The 20,253-nt window shown below is 45.2% G+C and overlaps 1 protein-coding gene across 1 annotated transcript in view; it reads right to left on the bottom strand.

Annotated features, from left to right (window-relative positions):
* LOC102477918 (fructose-1,6-bisphosphatase isozyme 2) overlaps positions 1-20,253 on the bottom strand; it is a 46,164-nt gene that overhangs the window by 12,849 nt on the left and 13,062 nt on the right. The window contains exons 3-5 of the mRNA XM_006171088.2: positions 18,364-18,456; positions 6,760-6,900; positions 1,537-1,674 (exon numbers count right to left, since the gene is read on the bottom strand). Coding sequence (XP_006171150.2) covers positions 1,537-1,674; positions 6,760-6,900; positions 18,364-18,456 — 372 coding nt within the window. The remainder of the gene's footprint in view (positions 1-1,536; positions 1,675-6,759; positions 6,901-18,363; positions 18,457-20,253) is intronic.

Genomic DNA, 20,253 nt, shown 5'->3' with positions numbered 1-20,253 from the left:
GGCTTAGAACTCACACCGGGCACGTGTGCATGCGTGCCCAAGATCCCGAGGGGAGAATGGAGGAGAAGGGATTGCGGTGCGACCATCCCCCCTGGGGGGTGATTTCTTGCTTTCTGTCTCTATGTCTCTTGTTTGTCTGGCAAGCACACATGCCCTATAGCGAAAACCTCTCCAAAAAAAAAAAGACAGAGGGTGAGAAATAGGGGGAAAATATACATATATATATATATATGAAACTAGAAATAGAAAATTATTGATGATAGCATGTATGATTAAGTCACTATGCAGTATATTCTGGATGGGAAATCACATTTTGATATCACATTTGTGACAATGATCAGTGAATGAATGTAAATAAATTAATTAATTAAAAGTTAAAATAAAGAAAGAAATCTCACCAAATCCCTTAAGTATATGTAATTACTATGCCAATCAAATTAAAATAAAGTAAATGAACTAGTGTTGTCCTATAGAAGTATAATGCAAGCCAAAGATGTAGAAAATTATTACATTTTCTGCCAGCCACATTAAAGAGAGTAAAAAGAAATGGGTGTGGGGCTAGCAGGTGGTATGGTGGTTAAGGTGGCTGGACTCCCACACAGCTGACCACAGTTTGAGTCCTGGACCTGGAAGCTTGCTTTCTCACTTTCTTCTCTCTGTCTTTCTCTGGCCAACCTCAAAAAAATAAATAAATAAAGTAAAATAATGACAATGAATAAATTTTTTTAAAAGAAAAGAAATGGGTGAAATTAATTTTTATAATGTTTTTTATTTAAGATCACGTCTGGTCCAGTTGTTGTGGTCTGCACTGCTAAAACCCTGTGTTTCACAGGCTAGGACCACATGGAAGGCCCAGCTTTGATTCCTGGTCTAACCTGAAAGTCAGACAGAGTAGCGTGAACCTATAATCCCACCAACAACTCAAGAAGATTGGAGCAGGAGAATAAAGAACTTGAGGCTGGCAACACAGCAAAATCCGGTCTGAAAACAGTCAGATGTGTTGGTGTGTGCCTGTAGTCTCACCCAGGAGACTGAGGCAGGACAATCAAGATAGCAAGACCCTGTCTATGAAAAATAATGTGCCAATATATTACCACTTCTCTGTGAAAAAAGAATCATTAAAGAGAATTATTTAACATTCACTTTTTTCACAAGGTGTTCAAAATTCATCATGTACTTTATGCTTATAGCACACCTAAATTTGGAATAGCCACATTTCAAGTGCTTAATAGCTACATGTAACAGATGATTTGAGACAGATTTTGACCTTAATCTCTGAATTTTGAAAATGTGGCTCTGCCTTCTTTATAAACAATTTCTCCTGGGAAAACACAACTGGAAAGTATTACCATTAGTAGGTAAATCTTAGCTGTAAAAGATATTGGTTGTTTATGAAGAAAGCAGATCCACCATACTTACACAGTCCAGAGACGCACAGTGGTGTCAACACTTTCATCCAGGCCCCCAAAGCCCACCCACACAGGACCCTACTAAGACAGCGTTATCCTGTTACTGGCCAAGGCTTTCTTCGCCCACCTCAGGGAATTTCTTTTTCTGCACATATTCAGTGGTGGCTGCATCAAAATATTTGGCATAGCCCTCATTGAGGCTGTAAATCTTTCCTTTCTTCTTAATCTTGACATCTTTATCCACCAGGACAAACTCACCAAGAGCCTAGAAAGACAGAGACAGAAAGAAAAGGACATATTCCAGGACACAGGTGCCAACAGCAAACTGCATGACAATCAGAGGACATTAGAAAGTATGGGCCTGCTGGAGAACCCAGGCCTCTGCTGTGGCCATGCTGGGACATCTTTGTGTGTGACAGAAAGAGCAGTTGAAATATTGAACCTACACAGAAAGCTCAAGGAGTACTATAAGGAGAAGTAAAATAACTTTTTAAAAGGGGGCCAATGGTCTCGCTTTTCCTTTGTACCTTCCAGTCACTGAGGCCACCCAGTTAACAAGGAATCCAACTGTCCTTGTCCCTCAAGTTCTCATCCCAGACTTACTATTCTCAAAAAGGTCTGGGCCCTCAAAAAAGAGAGGAAGAAGTTATACAGATGGGTGTGGAAAATAGTTTAACTACTAATTTGTGGTCCAGTTATTTTGTTTATCTTAGTGACTCAACCTTGGAAACCATTAAAAGTTCCTAGGATCCAAATTACTCCTATCTGAGGTAAAAAACAAAATCCCTTCACCCAGAAATTGTGTTTCCTCAGCATGAAGAAAAGGTGGCAACAATGCAAGGAATCCTCAGAGTACTAGAACAATGCCCATTTCCCACAGTCCCCTACAGCCACTCTGATCAATACCTGCAGGACACTCCTCAGGTACCCCACTACCTAGAGCTGGTAATGTCAGCCCTTATGGATGTGATCAACTAGCTGCAGCTATTGCCTTAAACACTGATGTCTCCTACATCACCAGGAGGGAAATCAGGGAGTGAAAACTGAATCAGTTTTGATAAATTTAGAAGACTATGAGAAAGTTATAAATTCCCAAGAGGACAGCTCACAGCCGGTAGCCAGACTAGAAGGCTCCAAGGCACATAAACCACATTCCCCAACTATAATGAGACAAGGCCACCAGGCCATGTCTAACATTTGTGCCTGAACAAAATGTGTGCCTCACAAGATCAAATGACTGGACTTATAAACCCACAGATCCAACAGGCTCCGACCAACCCACTAGGGAGCTCTGTCCTGCAAGGACCTGCACATCAGTAAGCTGTGGCCACCCTCCATCTGAGAGTACTAGAACAATGCCCATTTCCCATAGTCCCCCATAGCCACTCTGATCAATACCTGCAGGACACTCCTCAGGTACCCCACTACCTAGAGCTGGCAATGTCAGCCCTTATGGATGTGATCAACTAGCTGCAGCTATTGCCTTAAACACTGATGTCTCCTACATCACCAGGAGGGAAATCAGGGAGTGGAAACTGAATCAGTTTTGATAAATTTAGAAGACTATGAGAAAGTTATAAATTCCCAAGAGGACAGCTCACAGTCGGTAGCCAGACTAGAAGGCTCCAAGGCACATAAACCACATTCCCCAACTATAATGAGACAAGGCCACCAGGCCATGTCTAACACGAGGCAGTGATGAGGACATGCAACAACCACAAAAATAACTAAGCATCCTTCTCTCGTGCCTCCTAACAGTGATGATTGCCACTTTACCAATGAATCTCTAGACTCTTTCGTCCTGCCGTCTAGATAACAGTTACTAAGCTGCCTCATCGTTAATCATACCCACTTCCAGACAATATGTAATACAGACCTCACTTACTCTTCCTTAAATACCTCCTTAGACACATGAAGCAAAAGCTTCACTGGTGTAATACAAGGTTCTGTGGTTCTTCCGGAGTGTGGCCTCCCCTTCTTTTACTATAGGTACTTTCTTGATTGTCTTTACTTCATAAGCTTTAACAACTCACTGTGGGTATTTCTTGCTTTGTAGCGGCCCAGTGCTGAGTTCCACTTCTTAAAAGTATCGTAATTTCCCTTGAATAATTAACTCTTCTCATTGGATGCTAGTCCAAGAAGACTCTATCTAGGCCTTTTCAAATCAAGGTCAGGCCTGTGACTTAACTTGGAAAAATAGTTCTCCTTCCAGCCACTGCAAACCTGAGTGAGAGACATAGGTCCAGAGAGGGTGTCTGGATTGAAATGGCCATGTTGCCCCACCTCTCCTGTGCTTCGTGCTCCTGGTCCTCCAGACCTGCCCCTCTATGCTTTAGGTCCTCGGCTTTATCAGGCAGTAATTCCTTTTACTCAACTGATCCAGGGTCATCTTCTCTCTTGCTTATCAGTAAAGAGCATGACAGATACAACTGTCCTCTAAGCAATAGTATTCACTAGCCAAATGATACGAGGAGCCTCTGCTCCATCTGTCTGGCTATGGAAAGGCCTGAGTATCTACTCCTGTGTGTGGGGTGTGGACTCTTAGGTTCTGAGGAGTTGTGGGACAGAGATGGTTGTGAAGTCTGACCTGAGCCTGGAGAATACGCTCCTCTGCTCTCTGTGTCAGCAACTACCTCTGATTATCAATATGGCCTCACACATGCTTCAGAGGGGAGCTCCCAGTGATCAGACGCCAGGTCTTTGTTACTCTGACACATATCTCCCACTTGTAAGTGGATTCCTGTACAAGGTTTACCTCACAAATGAGAGTCTGGTTCACATGAAGCAATCCCTTTGTGCCTGAACAAAATGTGTGCCTCACAAGATCAAATGACTGGACTTATAAACCCACAGATCCAACAGGCTCCGACCAACCCACTAGGGAGCTCTGTCCTGCAAGGACCTGCACATCAGTAAGCTGTGGCCACCCTCCATCTGTGACAATGACAATCATCTCCTTCAGCTTCAACTCAACATCCCAAACAGACCTGGGGCCTTGCTCTAATGCCCCTTTTAGTAGGGTGATGTGATCCAAAAGACTTTCAAGCTGGCAAAGAGTTATCAGAGGAGTATGCATGGTTCCTCTCTTCTTCTGATGTGTAGACAAGCTCACCTCTGTCCAGGCAGGGCCCTCCTACCATGAGCGAGCCCCAAGCAGAGGCTTTGTCTGTGCCTATGAAGACTTGAATTGAATCTCTGAATGGCACCTCCCATGGCCTTTAGAATCACTTCAGAATCTTCTTAGAGATATTTAGCCCACATTCAAGAGCAGAGTGCTCAAAATTCAGTCTGGTATAGGAGTGAAGCACAAGACTGCCTGAGTGTGAATCCTGGCACAACCAGGATGACCTTGGCCAAGTTGTTTACACTTAGTATAGCTCCCTTTTCTTATATGAAAATGGGAATAATTGTAGAACTTACCACTTAGGGCAATTTAGATGTATTAATGAATTAATAGAAATGAATTGCTTAGAAAATGAATTCACAGAACCAGCAGGTGGTATGGTGGTTAAAGTCCTGGACATCCCACATGGCCAACCATGGTTCGGTGGCTTTCTCTTTCTCTCTCTCCTCCCACCCTCATCAAATTTAAATAAACAAATGAATAGATGAAATTAAATAAATACTTCTTTTAAAAAAATTAATTCACTACTTAACACTATATAGTGCTAAACTTAGCAATATACAACTGTTAGCTGTTATTCTAGAGAAGTTGTAGAAAGAACACTTTAATGTTTGAGAGTAAACTACAGAATTGCTCAGGTTTTTCCTGCTTCTTTGGAAGAAAGGGGAAATTAAGGCATCAGCAAGCTAACAAAAAATAGGTTTGGGTCTAAGGGGTTTATGTTTAAAAAGATAATGTTCAAAAGTTACTTGATAGCCATACTATAAAATGTGTTCTGATAGTCAGCTCTGTTCTGTTCGGAAATTTTGCAACTGCCCACTCTCCACACTTTTGCACTAACATATAAACTCCACTATGGCTAGAATGCTTGTTTGATCAGGGCTATCTGCATTCAACGCCTAGGACCATTATTTGGACATAGTGGCTGCTCACTAAACATTTGTAAATCTGAATTAAATTGAAATACTAAACTTAAGATTAATGGATACTGGAGCTTTGAAGGGTCTTTATTTGAGTTTTTCACACGGCCTGGTCATATTCAGCATAGCAGTTCACTAGTGATAGGCAAAGCATCCATCATTTAAAAGAGAAATCCTGTAACTTACAAAAATTTTCTGAAATGTCTCCTGACCACTTTTAATGTAGATATGCCACGAAGGCTGAACCTTGTTTACTGAACTCTCAGGTCTTTACGCAGTCATTTCCTCCTCCAGTCAGGACGGGGCTACCCTATTTTTTTATCCACCCAGAGGTCACGCATCTCCGTCTTCTACTGCAAGGCAGTTTCTCACTGTGGAAAGTGTGGAGAATAACACAGAAGCTGACAGGAGAGTTTTTCATTCATTCCTGCCACGGGAAGGGCTTGCATATCAGGGAATTCTCCAAACCCTGCTGCCTAATAGGCTGACCCTTTGTCACATGTGCTACTTAAATGAATTAAAATCAAATAAATGTGAAAGTCCAGATGCCTGCACTCTATGGCAGAAACTGAAATACGGTAACATGGAGAGTAACTGGATACTAGAGACAGTGTAGGAGAGGTGAGCCATGAGGGGTAGGAGGGAGGGAATCAAGAGGAAAAAAAAGCAAAACATTTAATGGACACAAAAATGGAAAAATATTTGTTGATGATAATGTGTAGGAGGTCTTTGACCCGACTGATATGCAGTGTATTTACACTGGGAAGATACATCTTGTATGTTGTGGAGAGGTACAGTGATTAAATGTTAAAAAAAAAAAGAAAGAAAGAAAGAAAGAAAGAAAAGTTTTAAAAATTAATAATAAAAAATCCAGTTATACTAGCCACATTTTACATGTCTAAAAGGCACGTGAGGTTAGTGGCATCTATGCTGGCCTGCACGATTACAGGACAAATCCTGCTTCACAGCACGTGCTGCTCTAAGGAATCTATCTGGAAATTGGTCCTCAAATCATGGAGTCCCCATAAACCAAAATGGATAAATATATTTGGAGGAAATAAACTTAAAGATTGGGTCTGAATTGATACAACTGACTCTGAAAACACTTTGTCCCCCAATACCCTCCCTTGGACAGAGGCCTTCAGTGATTTTTGATCATGGTGTTTGCTCTACCTCTGGGCCCTTTGGTTCTCTAGCCCCAGAAACCAGTAGTAGGAATGATCAGGAAAGTACTTCAGAAGACTGGAATTAAAGCACACAGGCCCGTGGAGTCCCCACGGGAAAATACCCCATGTTCTGTACCTACCGGATCAAGCATGAAGAGGTCCACGCCTTGCCCTGTAGAAAGGGCCACCAGGGTTGCACTCCCATACAGGGCATAGCCCGCTGCCACAATATTGCGGCCAGGCTGCAGGGCATCCTTTTCAGAAGGCTCATCTTCTGTGGTCTGCAGAAGAGAGGAGAGAAAGGTGCTGCATTATTGCTGTTTCTGGATGGAACCCTCAGCGGGGGCCTGGGCTCCAGATCTCACTGAGCCATCAAAGGAAGCGTAGTCCTCAGAATTTCAAGCTGCAAGGTGTCCAGAGGCAATGAACTGCCGTGTAAACAAATATTTCTACTAAGTTTTTATAAAGATCATTTTAGGACTTCTTCAGTTTTCTACACGTATGGAAAAAAAGCAATCCAGGATGTGAAAACCATGGCCTCTCTTAATTGTCATAAGCCTTGCTCCTGAATATCTATAGTAACAACGAAGATCACTAACATTTGTCAGTATCTCATTTTATGCACTGCCCAACCTGCGGAACTATACAGCCCTATGGCCACCATTGCACAGACAAAGAACTCACAGCCGAGTGATTGGACACATGTAACAGCAAAACCTCAGAACTGGAGTCGAACACAGCCCAAGAACCTCACAACTTGGACCTAACCTGGCAGTTTGAAAATCACTCTGGGTGCATGTGCATGCCTGCCAAAAATTCCAGGAGGACTATAGAGGAAAAGGGATTGAACTCCCATATGGCCTACTGCCATTCAAGTCGCTGACCTGGTGGCTTGAAACTTACACTAGGTGGATGTGCGTGCGTGCCCAAGATCACAAGAAGACAATGGAGGAGAAGGGATTGCGGCATGACCATGCCTCCAAGGGGTGATTTCTCACTGCCCCTCTCACTGTCTCTGTCTCTCTCTCTCTCCCCAGTGAGTGCATGCACACTAAGGCAAAAAACTCTACAAAATAAATAAATAAAATACTTTCAAATTGTATTTTTTGCAAAGTAGTGAGGAGGGTCTATGACCCTCATTTGAAAGCTAAGGGATGAAGATCCAGAAAGATACTCCCATGACAGCTAAGGCCATGGCGGAGCTGAACCTGTGCCCTGTGAAGGCTGGGCCGGTGTTCTTCTCACCTCTAGGTTACGGCTTATGGGTGCGGGTTTGCTCTCTGCTGGGATCATATGAAGAAATTTATTTTAAAACAAATTTTATTCTTCTTTTAAAATGACAGGTTCCATTGACCATAATATTTTACCTTTACAATCTTGCATTATTTCTAGGGATTCTTCTAAACTAAGGGGATTTGGCATGTGAGCATGCATTGGTAAATTGTTCTCCCCAATGTCTAGGTTAGAGTGATCTCAAGACCAAGGCCCTGAGCAGCAGTTCTCTAAGTGGACCAGTAGCAGCAGCATCAACCTGGGACCTTGTTAGAAACGCAGATTCTGGGCCCCACTCGATACAGAAGCAGAAACTCTGGGGCTAGGGCCCAGCAACCTCATTCCCACAGCTCTCCAGGGAACTCTAATACAGGCCGAAATTTGAGAACTGCTCTAAAGGATGATGCCTTAAGACCCTTCAGAAAAGCAGAAGGCAAAGGCAGTATTACTTTTTTTTTTTTAATTAAAATCTTTAGTCCCTCCCATTGATGCTCCTGAGACATCCTCTCCTGCTCATTAATAAGATCACTTTTCACGGCCCAGCAGGCATGGTAGTTAAGGTGCTGGACTCCCACATGACTGACAATGGTTCAAAAACCAGACCTGACAGCTTGAAAATCACTCTGGGTGCATGTGCATGCATGCCCAAAATCCCAGGTGGAGAATAGACGAAAAGGGGCTGCAGCATGGCCATCCCCCTGGGGAGTGATTTCTCACTTTTCCTCTCACTGTCATTTCTCTCTTGTGAGCACATGTACTCTATGGCAAAAACCTAAACCTTAAAAAAAAAGGAAGAAAGAAAAGAAAACGGATTGCTTTTCTCTATGACCATCCCTCCAGGGGGTGATTTCTTACTTCCCCTCTTTCTGTCTCCTTCTCTCACTCCCCAGTGAGTGCATGCACCCTAAGGCAAAAACCTCTACAAAATAAATAAATAAATAAAATACTTTCAAATTGTGGGGGTTTTTTTGTTGTTGTTTTTGTTTGTTTGTTTGTTTGTTTTGGGGGGGAGGTTTTTGCTATAGGGCGTGTGCGCTCTCCAGAAAGACAGAGAGAGACTGAGAGACAGAAAGTGAAAAATCACCCCCAAGGGGGATGGCCACGCTGTAATCCCTTCTCCTCCATTCTCCTCTCAGGATCTTGGGCACGCATGCACATGCGCCCGGCATGAGTTTAAGCTGCCGGGTCCGGGACTTGAACCACGGTCGACTACGTGGAAGTCCAGTGACATAGCCATTACGCTAACTGCTGGTCCCCAAATTGTGTTTTTGCAAAGTAGTAAGGAGGGTCTGCCATTACGCTAACTGCTGGTCCCCAAACTGTGTTTTTGCAAAGTAGTAAGGAGGGTCTATAATCCTCATTTGAAAGATAAGAGATGAAGATCCAGAGTTCTCCAGGCTAACACCCCCAAGGTTTTGCCTCCTCAGCACAGCATTCCACCCTCTCCTGCTCTTCAGGGACTCTGCACCTGGCTTGACCTGGATCACTCTCCTCTGCTGGCTCCAGTCAGGGCATTGGTACCACACAACTTTAGAAAATAACAACAAAAAAAATACTTTCTAGATCCCAAGACTTCCCCCTCCAGCTACTGCCCAATCTCTCTGTTTATACTCACAGCCAAGCTCCCAGGTCCTGGAATCTAGAAAGCCTATCTCCACTGGCCATCTTTCTCCTCCCACCCACCACTGCAAGCAGTTGGAACAACCTCATGTTCTATGTCCCATAGACATTTTCCAGTCCTCCTTCCCATTTTCCCAGCAGCACTGGATCTGCCGGCTGCAGTCTCCTTCTTGGGGTTTCTTCCCCTCCCTCTGCCCTGCTTTCCTTCTCCTCTGTGGACGTGCCTTCTCATTTGCTTGTAGCAACTTTTCTTCTTCCAGTTCTGGTCCTCTTTTGAGCTCTGCCCCAGTATTTGGGATTTCTACCAGTGCAATGCCTTCTCTTCCTTGCTGCCTCATCTAAAGCAGGCATTCTCAATCGAATGGAATTGAAGGCAGATTCCTGACTCAAACTGGCCCATTCAAAATATCTTTTCCAGAAATTTAGGATTGGGGCTTGAAGATTCTGGCTGCTTTAAACTTGAAAGCTCTGAAGTGACCATCTTTCCAGCACTGGCCAGACAACTGAAGAAAAACAGTCTGCAGAGAAAGGAAGGAAGGAATTGGCCGAGGATGGGTGGGCAGGAAGGCAGGATGAGACATTGGGGAAAAGCGTCATGGCCTGCCCCTTCTGAGGTCCAGGCCCTCTCTGCGGCTGGGAGTTCCTGAGTCAGCCCTGCCTTTAATGCCAGAGCCCTAACAAAGTTCTCTCTTCTAAGTCTACACATTCCTCAGTGATCTTACCACAACCACAGTTCCGAGACCTAAGTAGATGTGATGCTCCTCAGACCTCCCTGTTTGGACAGGCATTCTCCAAGGGAGACAGCACTTGCAGCTACCTGCGTACACCTCCCTTTTCAGGTTTCCCACAGACACCTTAAGACCAACACATCCAAGATGGAATTCGTCTTCCATGTCTCATCCCACCCCCAAATCCCACTCTGCTCTCATTGCCCCTTTCTCAGAAAACAGCACCATCATCTGCCTAGAAAGATGGCGTCCTCCTTGCCCTCCCAGTCCCAATCCCCTCCCGCTTCACCCTGACTTCTACTCAGTCACCAAGTCCAGTCAGTTTTTCCTCCCACTCTTCACAGTTCCATTCCCTTCCCTGTCCTCACCACCCCTACCTTGGTCCCAGTGACCATCACCCCCTGCCTGGGACACCACTGCCTTCCAGAAGGTCTTCCCACTTGCCCCACTCTGATCCACCGTTCACACAGCACCCAGAGATGGCCATGTCATTTCTCTGCTTACAATACTCCATTGAGGGGCTAGACAGGAGCATAGCAGTAAAAACGTGATGCTCTGTGAAGCTGATTCACATGGGAAGGTTCTGGGTTCAAGTCTGAAGACCTCCCCGAGTGCACCAGGCACTGATATGCTCATGATGCAAGACTGGCTAAGGACTAGGGGTGTGTCACAGTGTGAAAACCCTGATGGAGTGCTCTCTGTCCCTCTCATTCATGGAAGAAACAAACTTTAGAATACTTGATTGACTTTTCCCCGCATTTATGCCCGATGATAGATAGATAGAGAGATAGATAGATAGATGATAGATAGATTTTAGTTTATTTCCTTCATATGAGGTAGGGGAGTACCCTCAGTGGAGTCCTTATGCGATGATCCTCTCCCAGTCCGGCAGCCAGCCAGGATCACAGACACATCTGTGGGTGTGGCCAGCATGATCAGGTAGGCCCAGGATGTGAACCCAGAGCCTTCTGTATTGCCTCTGGCACTGCAGAGCAGCACTCCTACTGCCTATGCCACCAGGGCTGGGTCTGCTTTATGTTCTTAACATGTTTTACAAGGTCTTCCTTGATCTGGTCCTTACTGTCTAACCAGGCTCTTCAAACACCATTTGATCTTTCTACTGCAACAACACTGAACTGCTTTTCTCTTCTCGAATATTCCATCCTACATCTCAGCTTCACACTCAGCCTGTGCTGTTTTACCCAAATTGTCCCTCTCCTTCCTCTTCACTCCCTTCCCCTGAGTAGCTGATAGTTATGCTCTAACTTCAAGTCTCCATTTACACTTCAGCTTTCCTGGGGAGGCAGACCAGTTCCCATCAGAAGAGGGGTCACTCCATGGCTCCCACATTTCCATAAGCCAGAATGTGCTCCCTCCAATATTCTGACCTCATGGTTTGGCCTTCCTGGTCTTTGATGCCATAAGTACCCAGTGCCTTTTCTTAGAAGCACACGTTCAATAGTAACTTACTGTCTCACTTCCTAAACAGACTAGAAGCTCCATAATCGTGGATCTAAGTCTATCTCGTCTGTGTCTTTTCCTACCACTCAGTACAATCCTAGCCCATGGTTGTTGCATTCAATCAATGCACACACACGCACAGAGAGAGAGAGAGAGAGTTTTACCCAAATTGTCCCTCTCCTTCCTCTTCACTCCCTTCCCCTGAGTAGCTGATAGTTATGCTCTAACTTCAAGTCTCCATTTACACTTCAGCTTTCCTGGGGAGGCAGACCAGTTCCCATCAGAAGAGGGGTCACTCCATGGCTCCCACATTTCCATAAGCCAGAATGTGCTCCCTCCAATATTCTGACCTCATGGTTTGGCCTTCCTGGTCTTTGATGCCATAAGTACCCAGTGCCTTTTCTTAGAAGCACACGTTCAATAGTAACTTACTGTCTCACTTCCTAAACAGACTAGAAGCTCCATAATCGTGGATCTAAGTCTATCTCGTCTGTGTCTTTTCCTACCACTCAGTACAATCCTAGCCCATGGTTGTTGCATTCAATCAATGCACACACACGCACAGAGAGAGAGAGAGAGATGAATACATGCCAAGTTTATACACATGCATACATACACATGCATACATACTTTTCCATGAGCCTGTTGAATAATCTACCACATGGGACATCCCTAAATTTTATCAGTATCTTTTATTTAAAATCTGGATTTTTTTCTTTTTTTTTTACTTTATTTATTTATCTTTACATTTAATCATTGTACACCTTAACAGTATACGATGTGGTTTTCTCAAGGCATATACCCATTGCATATCAATCAAGTTAAAGATACTACCATTTACTTTTATTTAAACTTCTTATTTAAATATAAATACCCCTTCACAGGAAATTGCATGGATAGTATAGAGAAGTCCCATTCCCTTTCGCCCTATTTCCTCTGGCAGTTTCAGTTGTTGCAGTACAGGAAACTGATACTGCAGCTCAGTGTCTGCAGGTTCAAAGCCAGAGCACCACGTGTGCAGTTCTGTGTCTCCCTCCACGGTCAGGACACAGAGCCTTCCGTCACCACAGAGGTCTCCCTCCTGCTGACCTTCAGAGTCACACCTTCTCTCTGCTCCTCCTTACTATCCTTGACCCTTGGAAACCACTACTGTCTTCTCCATCTGTGTAAGATGGCATTTCAACCATGGTATAGGAATGGGATCATACAGTTTGTGACCTTCTCAAATACAGCGCTTTTTACTGAGCATCATGCCCTCAAGAGCCATTCAAGTTACTCCCGGTTTATTCCATGTTGCCAAGAAGTTTTCCATTGGTACAGATGTGCCACCATGGCTGAACCATTCGCTTATTGTAGGCTATTGCCTGTTGTGGGGTATTAAAAATACAGCTGCCAGGAGCAAGCACGTACGGGTTTTTGCATGAACATAAATCTTCCTTTCTCTGAGATAAATGCCCAGAAGTACAATTGCTGAGCCTTAAAATAAGTGTATGTTTTATTTTGTTGGTTTGCGAGTGTTGTTGTTGTTGTGTGTGTGTGTGTGTGTGTGTGTGTTTAGGATGCTATCAAATTATTTTCAGAGTGGTTATGTTATGTTTCCACTGACAATGGATGAGAGATATCATCTCTCTGCAGCCTTGTCAGCATTTTATATTTTATTTGGGGTATTCTAAAGTGATTTTTCATCCTGGTCTTGCTGTGCATTTCCCTATGGACAGTAGCATGTTTATCTGCCAGGAAGTGTGTGTGTGTGTGTATATCTATACTTTTTCCTCTTTGGTGAAATGTCTCTTCATGTCTCATAGTCTAATGGAATTGATTGTGGTTTTTATACTATTATGTTTTAAGAAGTTCTTCATATTCAGGACCAGTAGATGCTGTAATAATTATGACTCTGGACTCCCACATGGCTGACCGTGGTTCAAGTCCTGGACCTGGAGGCTTAAAACTCACACCGGGCACATGTGCGTCTGTGCCCAGAATCCCAAGGGGAGAACGTAAGAGAAGGGATTGTGGCACAGCCATCTCCCCTGGGCAGTGATTTCTAGCTTTCTCTCTCTCTCTCTCTCTCTCTCTCTCTCCCCCTCTCCCCAGTGAGTGCATGCACTCTATAGCAAAATTTTCTCTCTCTAAAAAAAAAAGTTCTTTCATATTCTAGATACTAATCAGAGATGTAGTTTGCATTTTTTTTTCTCGTTCTTTAACTTCTATATTCATCCTCTTAACAGGAGCTTTTATGGAGCAAGAGTTTTTCATTTTGATGAAGTCCAATTTATTCATTTTTAATTTTATGGATTATGCTTTTGGCCTTGAGTGCAAGAACTGTTCATCGCACCCTAGCTCCCAGTTCTCCTATACTTTATTGTACAAGTTTTATACTTTTTATCTAAATTAAATGCACAATCCAAACCATGGGGCTAGTACTCAAACCCTGTGATCAGTCATGTGGGATCAGCTCTCCCAACCACAAGGCCACAGAGCTGACCCATTCTCTTGTTTATTTTAATACCTTATTCTCCAACCCATCAGATCTTGGGCACTTACACTCATGCTAAATGTGGTTCAGCCTAACAAGGCCCAGGATTTGAACATGGGTACCAAGCGAGTTCAAGCTTCTCTTCAGCAGCACATTGCCACTTGTCACAGAGCCAGCTCTACACTATTTATTACTTTCTCTTTTCTTTTTTTTTTTGAAGAGGTTTTTGCTATAGGGCATGGCGCTAGCCAGACAGACAGAGAGACAGAAAGCGAGAAATCCCCCCCCCGGGGAGATGGCCACACCACAATCCCTTCTCCTCCATTATCCTCCTTGGATCCTGGGCATGCACGCACACCTGGCGTGAGTTTTAAGCCACCGGGTCCGGGACACGAACCGCGGTCGACTACATGGGAGTCCAGCGACATAGCCATTACGCTAACTGCTGGTCCCTCCTTCTTCTCTTATCTCTACGTTTAGACAGAATTTTTCCTACATCAAGATGAAACAAATGTTCTTCTTCTTTTTTTTTTTTTTTTCCTGGTTCCATCTCCCATCTCTCCACCAAATTCATTAACACATCTATAATTTATTTTAGTGCATGGAAAAGACAAAGGCTCAACTTTTGTTTTTTCCTAATATGCAGGGTGTTTTTTATCAGAACAACATAAATACTACACCATCTGTTTCTTACTGTTGACCAATAAGCAGTACTTCAAAGAGAGAAACGAATATCCTTTACTCTCTTATCTTATTTTTGCTTGACCTTCAAAAATTATCTTATTCTTGGGACCAGCAGTTTGCATAATGGCTATGTCGCTGGACTCCCACGTAGTCAACCGCAGTTCGCATCCCGGACCCGGTGGCTTAAACTCACGCCAGGTGCGTGTGCGTGCATGCCCAGGAGGAGAATGGAGGAGAAGGGATTCCGGCGTGGCCATCCCCCCTGGGAGGTGATTTCTCACGCTCTCTCGGCTTGGCGAGCGCCCGCGCCCTATAAAAAAAAAAAAAAAAAAAAAAAAATCTTATTCTTCAACCTTCTCAGATACCAGAGAAAGAGTCCATGTCATTCTCTCCTACTAGCCAAAGCTGTCTGGGTCTCCATCCTGCCCTCTGAGAGAGGAGTGAAATAGCTCTCCCACGGGCCCTTGTTTTCTTCTCAGAAAGTTTAGACTAATTCACATATTCTGCTAAGATTAATTCTTTCACATTTTTGATAAAATGTCTCTAAAACTCTCATCCTAGCCTCCCTTTTGGGACTACAACCAGTCAAGCACATGTACTATAACAATGTGAATTATAGACAACACGTGAGGTCAGGTGACAAGGGCATGCCTCGTCCTCCGCTGAGTTTATAATGTAGAAGAAGCACTAAGACCGACAGGTGTGGAGAGCCTGTTACCGTGGTGTCCTGACCCATGGTTGTAGTCACCTCTGGTCAACTGCAGTTAGAAAATAAGATCCAGGATCGCCTAAAGCAGATAATCCTTGAGACGTGTCCTCACGCTGTGTCACAACGCCCTGGCCATTCGCCTCACTTCCCCTCACCTAGGCTTTGTCTCATCGTCACATCATCACAGGAAGAAGGGTGAATGCATGAGTCCAGTACACTGAGTCATGCAGAGAGAGAGCCCACATCCATGTACATTTCATTACAGCCTATTGTTATAATTGTCTTATTTTATTTTCATTTTTGCCAGAGGACATGTGTACTCCCCAGAGAGAAGGAGAGTGAGAGAATGGGAGGGAGAGAGAAATCACCCCTCAATGAGGCATGGTCGCATTGCAATCTATTCTCCATTTCTCCATTCTGTCGGGATTTGGGGCAGACACGCATATGCCCAGCATGTTTTTCAAGCTACTGGGACTGGAATTCAAATCTCATGGTCAGCCATGTGAGATTCGCTCCCTTAACCCTCAGGCCACAGAGCTGGCCCTAATTATCCTATTTTCCTCTTAGTAATCTCTTACCATGCCTAATTTATAAATTAAACTTTATCGTAGGTACATACGTATAGGAAAATCATAGCTATATAGTTGGCCCTCAGTCTCTGCAAGCCCCATATCTATATACTTAACCTATAGCATATGCCCCAAGTCTTGCCAATTGTTATTAAACAGGGGAAAAGGCAGATGCTGAAAAAAGTTGACCTACGTGTTTTTCTTTTCACTTTAGATATGATGCTAAAATTAAATATTAGTAATCTAGAGATGATTTAAAGTATTCGAGAGGATGTGGGTAGGTTATATGCAAGTACTAAACCATTTCATAGAGGGGACTTGAGCACCTGGAGATTTCTGGGTTTTAGGGAGGATGGCAGGGAAGGAGGGAACGCAGTGCCCTTAAATGCCAAGGGATGATCGTATAGGATTTGGAGCGATCCTTGGTTTTATCCCTGGGAGTCCTGGAACAGATCTCTTGTAGATAAGGGAGGGGAACGCTGTATACAGACATCATGGGGTCAGTGCCAAATTCGTAGGGTAGAAAATAAGGGATGGCTCCCTCGTGTGATCCTGAGTAGTTTCGTGGAGAGGGTGTGTGTTCTGGAGCCAGAGCGATGAGTTTCTAGAACCAGCCCAGACGTTACCAGAGAGCAGTTTACCCAGCTAATTCATGGGACGCTCAAGCACCCTTGGTCTCCTTCTGCCGTGAACACCTTAAAGGTAAAGGCCCAGTCACCTGGATTAGAAAAGAGTCTGAAATGCATAGTGTGGCACAAACCAGGTATTCTGGGTTACGTGATCAGCATGAAGTTTATGGTTGAGCTGGGCGCTCAAAAATCACCTATTAGCTCCCATCTGCTGTGAGGTTTGCAGAGCAGGCAGAGTGGACCCAGAGACATCCTAATATCCAGAATCGGTGACTGCTGCATTAAGCTTCAAGAAGAACTTTGCAGGTGTAATCGAAATTATGGGTTGAAGGGACCAGCAGATGACGAAGCAGTTACATTGCTGGACTCCCACATGGCTGACTGTGGTTTGGGTCCCAGATCTGCTGGCTTGAGAATCACGCCAGGCACATGTGTGTGCATGCCAAAAATCCCAAGAGGAGAATGGAGGACAAGGGACTGTGGCATGACCATACCCCCTGGGGGTTATTTCTCACATTCCCTTTCACTGTCTCTCTCTCCAGTGAGCACATGAGCCCTAAGGAAAAAAACTTCTTTCCAAAAGAGAGAGAATTATGGATTTAAAATAGGGAGATTAGGGTCCAGTAGATAGCATTGTGTTGGGGCTCTGAACTGCAACATAGCTGACTGTGGCTCAAGTCCCAGACCTGACAGCTTGCTTTCTCTTTCTCTCTCTCTCTCTAACTATAGCAAGTTTTAAAATAATAATAAATTAAATTAAATTAAAAATTATTTTAAAATGGGGAGATCTTCCAGATTAGATGAGCCCAAACCATCCAACAAGCCCTTAAAAGCAGAGAACTTTCTGTGGCTGGAGGCAGGAGGATGAGGCAAAGAGCAGGGGAGTGTCAGGAGATTGGAGTGTGAGAAAGCCTTGGCCAGCCTTTGCTGGCTGTGAAGATGAGGAATCAGGAGCCCAGGAATACCAGCAGCCCCAGAGGCTGAGATGACCCTGGCGTCAGGCAGTAAGAAACGGGGACCACGACCCACCACAGAATGGAACTGAACTCTGCCATCAGGCCTGCTGAGTCTGGATGCGAATTCTCCCCAAGCCTCTGGTGGGAGGCCAGCCTGGCTGTCGCCTCGATTTGACTTTGTGAGACCCTCGCAGAGAACCCAGCCATGCCTGCTGGACTAGGACCTCAGAATGGGGGATAGTTAAAGGGTGCGCTTTAACCTGTAGATGTGAGTGCATTGTTCCAGTGTATTCACAGAAAGTAGTGAGAGTCCAGACTCCCAGAGAAGAACGGGGGCCTCGGATGCCACCTGAACCTCACCCCTCGTCTGACACCTGTGCCCCTCCCAGGCTTTCCAAACAAGGCCCCACAGACCCCTCACGTTCTCCTCCCAGGTAGGTTGGGAAGCAGATAGAGCAGACGTTCCCAATTCATTTCTTCCAAGGAGGATCCCGAGGCGGAGGCAAACACTGGTTGCCTCCAGTGTTGAATCCACTCGGTGGGAGGACAGAGGTTAGACCTCCAGACCAAGGCTCTGGGCCTGGAACCTACCAGAGGCCACCATGGGAAGGAGGCATGGCAGGTTGTCCTGTACACTCACCTTCCTGTAGATGGCAAATATGGTTCCGATGGAGGCCAGGCAGTCGATATTGGAGGATCCATCCAGCGGGTCAAAGCAGACCACGTACTTCCCCTAAATCATAGAAAAATGGTCAGTGTCTTTTCCCCCAGCATCACTTTACCTCAGGGCTGTGATGCTGATTCTACAGTGAAAGAGGTTGAGGGCCACGGCACATCCTTACCAAGAAGTGACATGACTCGGGGCCAGCAGTTAGCGTAACGGCTATGTCGCTGGACTCACACGTAGTCGAACGTGGTTCGCGTCCCGGACCCAGTAGCTTAAAACTCACGCCGGGCGCATGTGTGTGTGTGCCCAAGATCCCGAGAGGAGAATGGAGGAGAAGGGATTGCAGCGTGGCCAACCCCCTGGGTGGTGATTTCTCGCTTCCTGTCTCTCTGTCTCTCTCTCTCTGTCTTTCTGGTGAGCGCACATGCCCTATAGCAAAATCCTCTCCAAAAAGAAAAAAAGCGCCCTGACTTAGGAGGGCAGAGCCAGTTTATGTGGCTTCTGCTGTGCAGGACCACCTTCCCCAGGCAGATCACTGGACGCCTGCTCTGGGTCCTGCAGGTACCACTTGTCTAAAAGGCACCCCTCCTCCTATGCCAGCTATGACTATGCCCTCTCCTCTGGGTGTGGAGCTGCTGAGGAGGGTTGGCAACCTAGATCTGGAATGGCACCTTGCAGGGAAGAAGCAGTAGATACACTTGGGCTGCCCTCCAGGGCCGGCTCTGTCCCTGCTCACAGGAAGGTCAAGTATGGGCTTAGCCATCATTCGTTCTGGGCCTCTCCACAGACAGGTCTTTCTGTCTTGAAGCGTTTTTGACAAAAGACTTTAGAAAAGTCTCAGAATGACATTCACGTGGCCTCTGGGTCTGTCTTCCTAATATACATAAATAATAAAGAGAAAAAATCCTCCTCTCACTTTTGCGGCATCCAACCCACCTGTCACCAAAAGACAGATCAAGTGGGTTGAGAGGCCCACATCCCCAGACCCACCACTCTGCTTCACAGGCAGCTGCAGCCACCATCATGGTAGGAGGGCCCCAGCTACTTCTTATAAACCTTGTGGGTGCAAGAGCCCACGGCGACAAGGACCGCACTCGCCTGGCCAGTACACACGAGCCGTCAAGTAAAAGGGAAGCTATTTCTCCCTCCACTCAGATTAGTTTCCCTGACACTCCCGAGAAGGAAGCTCTTGCTTCATTTCTTTTTCATTACTTGCTCAGCCAGGGGGAGGGGGGATGGAAGTGGGATAGTCAATAAACGTGGAAATTCTCCAGCCTCCTTGTAAATAATCCACATTAGCCCATGTTCTGCTCATACATTCACTCGGCAGGTATATACTGAGCTCCTAGCACCTGCAGAAAATGTTCCAGGTGCTGAGGCCTCGGGGAAATACTAGCACATTCTCCCACATTCTAGAGGGAGAAGCAGTCGGTGCACAGATGAGCCCACAGATTAATAGGTGCGATAGGGCTCTGAAGAAAACTTAGCGGGGTCAGGGGTTAGAGTGGAGAGGGGTTAACATTTGATGGGAGGCCTGGCTGGGATAAGGCAGTGAAGGCCCACAGAAACCTAAGGGAAGGACTGTAGGCAGCAATCAGCCTGGGGCGCAGGCGTGGAATACATCCGGCAAGCAGCAGGGAGAACCTGCGTGGCTCAGGCTGACTGGGACTGACAACAGCAGACTGAACTGAAGAGAGAAAGGCGGGCCCTATCAATTGAAATTCAAAGCTGAAAATAAAAGTGTGATTTATCCTAGACCATGCGGGACGAGTGTAAAAGTGCACACACTAGGTGCTTAATAATTGTGGCTTTATCTTTTCTGTCTTTCAAATAGTCACAAACGAATGGCCCCTTCCCCTCGGT

Source organism: Tupaia chinensis, unplaced genomic scaffold, assembly GCF_000334495.1.
Source record: "Tupaia chinensis unplaced genomic scaffold, TupChi_1.0 Scaffold149309_1, whole genome shotgun sequence".
NCBI classification, from domain to species: Eukaryota; Metazoa; Chordata; class Mammalia; order Scandentia; family Tupaiidae; genus Tupaia; species Tupaia belangeri.
This window is presented reverse-complemented; position numbering and strand designations above follow the sequence as displayed.